The sequence below is a fragment of the Poeciliopsis prolifica genome, unplaced genomic scaffold (assembly GCF_027474105.1).
Source record: "Poeciliopsis prolifica strain line A6 unplaced genomic scaffold, Auburn_PproV2 SCAFFOLD003, whole genome shotgun sequence".
NCBI lineage: Eukaryota > Metazoa > Chordata > Actinopteri > Cyprinodontiformes > Poeciliidae > Poeciliopsis > Poeciliopsis prolifica.
Genome location: NW_026562378.1, coordinates 6,828,615 through 6,838,035, shown reverse-complemented (window position 1 = coordinate 6,838,035; position 9,421 = coordinate 6,828,615). Strand labels below are relative to the sequence as shown.

At 40.1% G+C, this 9,421-nt stretch overlaps 1 protein-coding gene across 1 annotated transcript; it reads right to left on the bottom strand.

Annotated features, from left to right (window-relative positions):
• Nucleotides 1–4,859: 4,859 nt before the first annotated feature.
• On the bottom strand, nucleotides 4,860–9,177 carry LOC129352540 (globoside alpha-1,3-N-acetylgalactosaminyltransferase 1-like). Its single transcript, XM_055021584.1, has 3 exons — nucleotides 8,929–9,177; nucleotides 7,053–7,115; nucleotides 4,860–6,746 (listed from the first exon to the last, which is right to left on the bottom strand). The coding sequence occupies exons 1-3, from the start codon at nucleotides 8,960–8,962 to the stop codon at nucleotides 5,788–5,790; spliced, it is 1,056 nt and encodes a 351-aa protein (XP_054877559.1). The 5' UTR covers nucleotides 8,963–9,177; the 3' UTR covers nucleotides 4,860–5,787.
• Nucleotides 9,178–9,421: the final 244 nt, after the last annotated feature.

Sequence of the window (9,421 nt, the reverse complement as noted above, 5' to 3'; positions counted from 1 at the left end):
CAGGACCATTCAGTGTAGAACTGAAAATGAAGCATAAACAATTTTAACTTTCACAACCACGCCCAAGTCCTCCGCTTTGCCTAGTTTATTTACTTTTTTTTACAATATGTGTTTTCCTCGTCAACGAGACTATCTGGCAGTGTCAGTCCCCTTGTCATGGTGATTAACGGCGTAGCTATGGGCAGGGTGGGGAAAGGCTTGTGTGAATCCAGCAGATTACCGTGTCTCTTCGCCCCACCCATCCCCCTGACTAGTCAGCCAATTACACACACTAATGCAAAATGCTCACATGTTTAAAAATATCTTAGCTGTGACAAATCAGGATTTTCCTTTGTTCGTTTTTGTAATCCGTTAACGTGCCTAACTTCAACTGAGTCAGAGAAACTCTGACAGTTTTGGTCTGCATTACACCCCTCCTTTTGTTGAGTCTATGCAGATTTCAGTGAACCGCTCCAGTTTGTCTGACAGATTGCCTGCTGTGCAAGCAGTTAAGTAAAGCCTTCGAGGTGTATATGACCCGTTGATTTTAGAAGTCTTGTATTTACAGAGGCCCTGAAGGTGTCACCTGATAGAAGCCTAAAGAGCACCTTATATTTACACTCCCTTTGTTTCTAGTTAAATTTTAAAGACTTGAAATACTGTTGAACCATGCGGCTAAACTAATTGCATGCTGCTTTACTGTGTCGTCAGTGTTTTTGTTGATTACTTTTTTCCAACTAGAGTCAATGTTTGGGGGTTTAGATCTAATCGATCTAATCTCATGTTTTAGCATGAGATTAAATTTATTCTGCTCTGCTTCAAGTTCAAACGGACAGCACAAGAAGGGACTGTTCGGATGTCTCCTTTACATAAGTCTGTCTAGGTTAAAGTAAACCATACCAAGAATTACCAACATCCACTAAAACCTTTTCACAAATGAGTCATTATCATCAGTGTAAACATTCAAAGAATTCTTAGCAAACTAATGTAATTAAAGTACTTGAAATAAAGAACAACATATTATTTTTCAGCTTCATTCAGCACAGTCTATGCGAAAAGGTTTTGGATACATAAATACCTTTTAGCAATTTTATTAAGATCCAAAAATTCAAGTGGCATAACCAAAATAAATTAATTCAAACTGAAAAACAGACTTTATAAAACTTTTTGTTTGATTAAAATGTTCTCTTGAGGAATAAATTAGGATACCCCACTTTTATTTCCCCATTGAAATAGATAAAGATAGACACCACTGGATCGCATTGGGGTTCACGTGATGAAAACATCGTAATTTGGCATTTTGAAGGAATGTGGTTAGACCTGAGACATTTACTGTATGTTTCAGAAACAGTTTTTTTTAGGTCTTCAGAAAGTTGAGAAAATTAGTAATTTCCCTGTCTTGAAAACACAGGAACATCCAGAACAGCTGCTGACACATGTAGGCTTGGCTGTCTGCAAAAGGCTAAAAGAAGACTCCAAAAATCCTTAAGTCAGACAAAGACCAGGAATTCTGGAGTTATGTTCTTGTAACAAATAAGTCTAACATTGAATAATTTGGGCACGTTTGGTAACCATTTTTTTCCACATTAGATTCTCCTTCAGCGCCACAACAGCTGACCTCCTTGTGCCCCGTTTGCTGTTTTCTGCTTTGGGTTATGCTGTTGTCAGTAATCTGTCATTTTACTGCCAGTAAAACACATTAAAAGGTCTGAACCAATAAATCTTTATTTTCAGCAGGGAAGTTCAGCTAAACTGAACACAGAGTTAAAGTATTCCAGTAAGCTAAATGTCAATGTTATTTGTAATAGCAAAACTGTGCAAATGATAAAACATTTAGATAAAAGGAGTCATGAATTGCTTAGGGTAAGAAATTAACCATTGTAAGATAATTTAGACACAAATAAGAAAACCTTTAAAAAAAGCTTTTTGCATTTAAAAGTTTGGAAGATGTTTCATTATTAGGACCGTCTCAGGTACGAGTCCATTGTACTGGGGTCATCTAATTATTCAGTCATAGATCGAAATCATATACAGAGTTGACAAAAATTACTATTATTCAGCAAAATTGATGAACAAACAAAAATATGTTTAATTTAGTTACAATGTATTTAGAATACGACTACCGTTTTTTAAATTTTATTTTAAAGTGAAGTTCCTTTCAAAATTATACATGCAAATTTTAAATGCATCATTTGATGTATTTGTGAGGTACATCAGATTTAAACTACTAGGGAGAAACAAGGTTACAGTGAAAGAAAAGGATTTCTCTTCGACAAAAAGCCCCAAGATAAAGCGTGGCTAAAAAAAAAAATGCATTAATCTTCTCTGGATTTGTGACAGAAAAAAGTAGCATGACATTAAAAGACCAGAAAAATATTCCAGTTTAACGATGATCACATGAATGAAAACCACAGCCTTTCCCAGTATGTTGACTGACCTGAAGCAAGAGAACAAGTCTGAGGTGTTCAGAAAGAATGAGGCCGTGCTACAGCAACAAAAGCACTACGGTAGTTGAAAACTACAGAGGAAAAAGTTTGTATCTGCTGCTCAAATATTCCTAAATTCTGATAGGTTGATATTGTTTTACATACAGACATGAAGTATAACATAGTACTAGAAAAAGAGTAGCCTAAAAGAGACAAAAACAAGACAGAAGCCAGAGATCTGGCAGTGGCAGATGCTTCTAACTTAGAGTTGATGTGAATGTCTTTGGATATTTTTATTTAATAAAGATAATTGTGAATATATTTGCCTAAGTTGCTTTCACTCTGTGCAGAGTGTACTATTGCAGACCATGTCTTAACCTCTGTTGAGTATCACAGTAACCACCAGGATAATTCACCTTGCAATACTTGCATTCATCGTTTAGATATGAATTTCTATTGTTCTATGAGAAAAAAACTTGAATAGTACTAATAATTTTTCCCCCACTTTTAATTTATTTCTCCATGTAAAAGTGACAACTGCGCTGGGCTTAAAGTTCATGTACTTGCAATTTTAACGTCATTAAAACCCTTTAGTACTTGCAGTCAGTGAAAACATATCGGTAAAATTGGCACACTCATAGGAATTGCACAGCAGTTTTTGCCATGTGAGAGATATAGGGTTGACGTTGACTGTCTGGAGAACTTTTATTAATTGTTTGGTCAAATCCAAAAACTTTAAAAAGACGACTTTTTCATGTGAAGCACAGAACTGTTTGAAGTTCACCTCCCACTCCACTCCACGTGGCGATCTGGCCCTAAGGACAGATTCTGCTGGCGGTGAGAAGAAAACATCTGCTCCTGTTTAACCCACCCAATAAAAAAAACAAAACGCAGCGCAAAAGACAGCAAGGTCTATGTGTGAACGTGGGAGCATGTTTGTGTTTGTGGGCGAGAGGGAGGGAGGAAGACAAAAGCATACACAACCAAGTTAGTCAAGTATACTGAGGTGTCTGATGTTGTTCCTGGGATCTGTTGTAGGATCTGTTGTAGCTATTGATCCAGTTTGGGGGTTACTGCCCCGAGGGCCCCGATGACCACAGGCACCACTGTGGTCTTCACCTTCCAGGCCCTCTCCAGTTCTTCCCTGACCCTGGTATTTCTCCAGTTTCTCGTGTTCCTTTTCCTGATGTTGCAGTCGCCTGGTATTGCTACATCTACCACAACGGCTTTCCTCTGTTGTTTATCCACTACGACAATTTCTGGTTGGTTCGCCCTTACCATTTTGTCTGTCTGGATCTGGAAGTCCCACAGGATCTTAGCTCTGGCGTTCTCCACCACCTTTGGGGGTGTTTCCCACTTTGATCTCGGGGTTTCCAGTCCATATTCTGCACAGATGTTTCTGTACACTATGCCTGCCACTTGGTTATGTCGTTCCATGTACGCTTTCCCTGCCAGTATCTTGCACCCTGCTGTGATGTGCTGGACTGTCTCAGGGGCCTCCTTGCACAACCTACACCTTGGGTCTTGTCTGGTGTGGTAGATCTGGGCCTCTATTGCTCTGGTGTTCAGGGCCTGTTCCTGGGCGGCCAGGATGAGGGCCTCTGTGCTGTCCTTGAGTCCAGCTTTTTCCAGCCATTGGTAGGATTTGCTGATATCAGCTACTTCGGTTATTTGCTGGCATAGCTGTTTATCGCATGGATTTTGTTCCTGCCATTGAGCTGGCTTCTCAGGACTTGCCTTATTCGTTGGAGGTATTGCGCTGTGGCTCCTTTCCTTGTGGCATCATCGAGGTTGCCATTTGCTTGTGGTATACCTAGGTACTTGTAACTGTCCTCTATGTCTGCTATTGTTCCTTCTGGGAGTGGGACCCTTTCTGTGTGGATGACCTTCCCTCTCTTTGTGACCAGCCAACCACACTTCTCTAGTATATATATATATATATATATATATATATATATATATATATATATATATATATATATATATATATATATATATATATTATATATATATAATATATATATATATATATGATATACATAATATTCTGTACATGCTGTATATGTTTTCCTTCCACGTGCAACATGGAAAAACAACTCCCAATTTGAGTTTATTTTCACCCACCTGGTCTTTAAAGACCTTGGGACTGCGGCTCTTTCAGTTAATGATTGGCCACTGTGGGGAAAGTGTGCACTTACTGTTGTCTCTTATCACTGCCGACCACAAAGCCACTGGAGCAGTATCTCTGAGGCTGACATTAATGGAGAGGACAGTGCTTTGTTTACAGAGACAGGTCAGTTTCTCTCTTTGTCTGCTGGGGGAAGAGAGAGTGTGCATGCAAAGGCTCTATTGACACCACTGGACCTTTAATTCAGTGCAGGTTGTGCAGCTAGCTTGAACTCGATTGCTTGCGTCATTTATCTCACAAAACAAACCATAAAAAAAACAACTATCTGAATCTTTTATGGAGATTTTATTAATATTTGCATTGTCATTACATTGATTTTTACCAGTTGTCTTGTGAAACGCCACGAATTCCACCTTCAAGGAATGGCATGAGATACAGAACCTTGCAAAAGTACTGATGTTTTCTTTCCTCGTCCCTCTCACTTGAGAACATTACCACCACAAATGAAGCAGAATTTAATTTCAGTATAAGCCCAGCTGTTTGTTGGAGACCTTGGAGGTTTGTTGAAGTAAATCAATAAGTAAATAGCATCATGAAAACCAAGGAAAACAAAAGACATGTTAGTGATAAAGTTTAGGTGATTTTTAACTGATACGCCTGACACAGCATCAATGGAAGAAGCAGCCATGGAGACTGTGCAGATCAACAACTTAGGTCAGAATATCTGTTGACAGGACAACTGTTAGTTATCTACTCCTTCTTGGAAGAGAGGCAAGAGGAAGTCTGGAGTGCTGAAGAAATCCCATTTGCAGTTTGTCACCAACTGTGCCATTAACAAATCACTTACCATTACACCATGTGTAATGGAAAACTAACATTGGAGTTCAACTGCATTGAAACATGGTGGAAGCAGAATCATGGTGTGGGGATGCTTTTCTTTATGAACGAAAAGATAGCTTGTCAAAGATGATGGATGGATTTAAAGACAGGGCAATACTGGAAGAAAACTTGTAAGAGAGAAGACTTGAGAGTGGCATGGAGGTCCACCTTACACCATGACAACGACATTACAATTACAGCCAGAACTACGACAGAGTGGTTTAGATCAGACCTCTTAGCAATTCCCCCATGGGGACCAATAAAACACACTGGGGTTTGTTTTGATTTCGAAAAGCACAAAGGGCATTTTGCACACCACTGCGTACATAAATGAGTGCAAATCACATAACTCTCTTGTCTTTCCTTTTTAAAATTTCAACACCTCTGTAGTTCTCTCTTCTCTATGTCGTAAGCCTCACACTGCCTTCCCAATGAGACCAGTCTTTTTTTAGGCACATGGGCAGTAAGGGGCGAATCCCACCAGCTGTACTCTGGTGAGAGCACACTGGTAGGCCTGTGGTCGATAAGGTAGCGGTTTAAGTAGCTCTCCTCCAGTCCTTTGGCCATCATGTTGTTCGCCTGGTCCTGAAGTATAAGCAAAGAACACTCCCGAGCAAGTCTGCGCATCTGAGAAACAACCCCGCCATAAAACTCTGATGTGTAATAGTAGTCTCCCTCGTCCTCCTCTACGCAGGCGGATGACTCTTCTTGGTCTTCGTAAGGGAAATTGTTTCGTGGCATTTCAAAAAACTCTGGGTGTAGCGTAGCCACCAGATCCCCAAGAATTTCTTCCCCTACTGGGCCCACAAACTTCTGGTCAACGTCAGCGCAGAAGACGTAGTCTACCTCTTTGCCAATGGAGCCCCAGATGGCTTCGGCGAACAGCACCATGCGACGGTAAGCCAACCTGTCCCAGCCAGGCAGCTCCGCAGCCGGAAGCACCTTCATCTGTCGTCCAGGGCCCAGCTCAACCGGAGGATCCAGAGTGCGGGGATTGTCTGTAAGAATGTAATACGTGACCATCTGACCAGGGAGAAAGTGGTTTTCGGCTGAGTGGAGGAAATGACGGACAAACCGGGCGTAGGTTCCGACCACAAGGGTCAACAGGCCGACGCGAATTCCTCGTTCTGACAGTTTCGCCCTGCGCCACACCGAATTGTGGCTGTCACCCCAAACCATGGGGGCTCCCCATGATGTCTCCTGTGGGGTTTTTGAGTCCACTGTCTTCATTGAAGACATGTCTTTCAGTATCATTCCATCCTTCATTCCCACCACCCGAGACAAGGGATGGGCTGACTCCAAACTGGGAGCAGCTTTACGTCCATTAAAGAAGTCTGGAGAGACAAAAAGCTGTCATTTAAGAACAAAAACCAAACTGTACTTGGACATGGAAAGTAATCACGCCTATTAATATTTAACATTAACTTTCTGTCAACACTGAGACAGAAAAGGTTAAAACTCTGCCAGAAATGTAGCAAAATACAGAAATTATCTTTATAAAAAAATGATCAGAAGCAACAGTTATAACTATTTGGTTGGCCCACAACTCATTTAATGTCAAAGTAGGTCTGTTTACATATTTCTGAGTGCATGCATTGTCCTGATACAAAGTGATTGAACATATTGCTCTGTATACTTACATATGATAAGAGACAGTAAAAAGCAGCACAGAAGGAGCTGTGTTCTGTTCATTCTGACTGGGCCTGCATGACGACAAACACACAGTGCTTCATGAAACAGTGGCAGCTTGTCCTCATCCACTCTAATGCAGTGATGGGTTTTCTTTTCATCCTCTTTGAGATTTCGTCCGTGTTAACTGTTTCCATGCAACTTAAATGGTTCAGTTCAACCAACACTTTAAAAATTAAGACAAAGATAACCCGGGCAAAAGCAGTTTTAATCTGCACAAGCCTTTTACATCCCTGTGAAGAAATGTTCTTCCACTCCTCTTTGCAGGATTGCATTAATTCACTCACGCTGAGGGGTTTTAACCCTCTCCAGGCAGATGTTGCAGATTTGCAACAGCTTAATGCTACTTTGATAGTCTTTGCAAGTAATTTGAGCCTGAGAGGGTTAAACATGACCGGCCTGTTTAAGGTCAAGCTACTGCATCTGAATTTATTTCAACGTCAGACGTAGATGAGGCCACTCCTAAAGGTATATTCATTTTGATCCATCCAGAGGTGGACTGGCTACCTAAGGGTGCTTGAGTTTCAGACCACAAATTCATGGCCTGAGCTTCTCCTTCAAGATTTTCTTTAGACTTTCTTCCTGGTCTGTTCTTGGATTTCTTGAAATAGGAACATGATGTTTTTTTTTATTTGTTTTTTTTAATTTTTAAACATTTTTTTTTTAGATATTCTTGTCAACTTCATGTTGTCAGGTAGGTTCTAGTGTGATTTCATAGCATAATCAAGTAACTATGTTACCTTCAGTTACTATAAAAATCCTGAATTTATCAAACATAACTCAAAAGCAATCTGATTTTGCAATTTAACATCTTGAAATTGACCTCTATGTCTTTAAGAAGCTCCTGCTCTTTCTGGTATTCCTCTTTCAGCAAGTCATCACAACAATGCTCCTCCATTATACTGCCTAAAACCATTATTATGAGAGTTGAACTGCAAAGTAGTCAGCATGATAAACTCAGCAGATGTCCAGTTCCATCATGTTTGATCATTTCTGCTGCTGCTGCTAGTCTGCAAGAGTAGAGTGGAGACGAATTGCACTGCTCCACGGTGAAGCCCTGTGGAAATAGGCGATGCTTGTAGAGAGCAAACGTTTAGGCATCATGGATTTCTCAAACATGCATTAAAGAATCAAAGCAACACACCAGGTATGTTTTTGGGTGATGGAATAACAGTAGAACATGATGTAATGCTCAAGAAGTTGAATTTACAGTACATAATGCCCCCCTTTAAGTATAGTTTTCGATCTCTGGTTAATAGGTAAGAAATTTCTGCTCCACACAACCAGATAAGTTGCTTTTTTCATTGAATTAATTAAATAATTAAAAGCCTTTTTGTTTTTTTGTTTTTCATAATGTGATTTTTGTCTGATGGGCAGATTTGTTTCGTCCTCTAAAATGTTTAAGTGTGGTCAAATAAAAGCAAAAAAGAAAAGGAATCTGTAAGGGGCAGCGACTTTATCACACTGCTGTTTTTTGCTGTAGTTTGAAACCTAAAGTTTTCTGCTGTGGTCGTCTGTTTTGACTTGGAGGAAGGAAAATAAGAAGATAAAGAATGACATTTAGATGAATAAAAGCGTGTAATCTGCAAGACCTCATGTGATACTTTAGGCAAAAAATAGAAAACAAATGAGACAGTTAGATGTCAAACATCTTTGAAGCCACGCAAGTCCCTCAGGTTTTTTTTTTTCTGTTTTACTTGACAAATTTCTGGAAATAGTTTGAATTTCAGCTACATCATTCAGAACAAAAGCAACTTTAACCCACATGCGACACACATTCACAGCTGCCAATGATGAAAAAATTAGGAGAACAAAAAGTCTACTAACCTGCAGGAGACTTGCAGAACAGGAAAAGGGCCATGCTGCTATCAGTCGTTGGTTTAAACTCTCAAAGCCTAATCTAATCTAACAGTGCAAGAAACTATTTCTCTGGGTAGCTCAGCCAGCCTCTTCCTGAACGTTGGCCATTAAAACTGCAGTGTTCGGCCACTGGTTTTCCAAAGCTTCAGATTCTCTCTCCTCCTCATGGCTTTCAGTTTATTTTCCTCTCCTCTTGCTTCACATACTGAATCTTCTTTCCAGCAGCCCCCCCCGTACACCCAACCCTCTTACATTCCTCTTAACATTTTATTATTTTTTTTTCTGCAGCTTTGACTCTAGGAGCAAAATCCAGACAGCCAGATGTGTGGGGAGGAGTTGAGGGAAACAAAACCAGGAAAGTGCAACTGTTGAAAACATACACACAACCAAGAAACAGCAGAGATAAACAATTTAGCTTCCTTCCCACACTGTGGGTAGAAACTCAGGGTAGAGAATCACT

What these genes read in the sequence shown, in the direction of transcription:
- LOC129352540 (XM_055021584.1), bottom strand. Translation starts at nt 8,962, where the DNA reads ATGGCCCTTTTCCTGTTCTGCAAGTCTCCTGCAG. An exon ending in GTTCTGCAAGTCTCCTGCAG is followed by an intron (nt 7,116 to 8,928) that starts GTTAGTAGACTT and finishes GTCGTCATGCAG; the next exon opens with GCCCAGTCAGAATGAACAGA. An exon ending in TTTACTGTCTCTTATCATAT is followed by an intron (nt 6,747 to 7,052) that starts GTAAGTATACAG and finishes TTGTCTCTCCAG; the next exon opens with ACTTCTTTAATGGACGTAAA.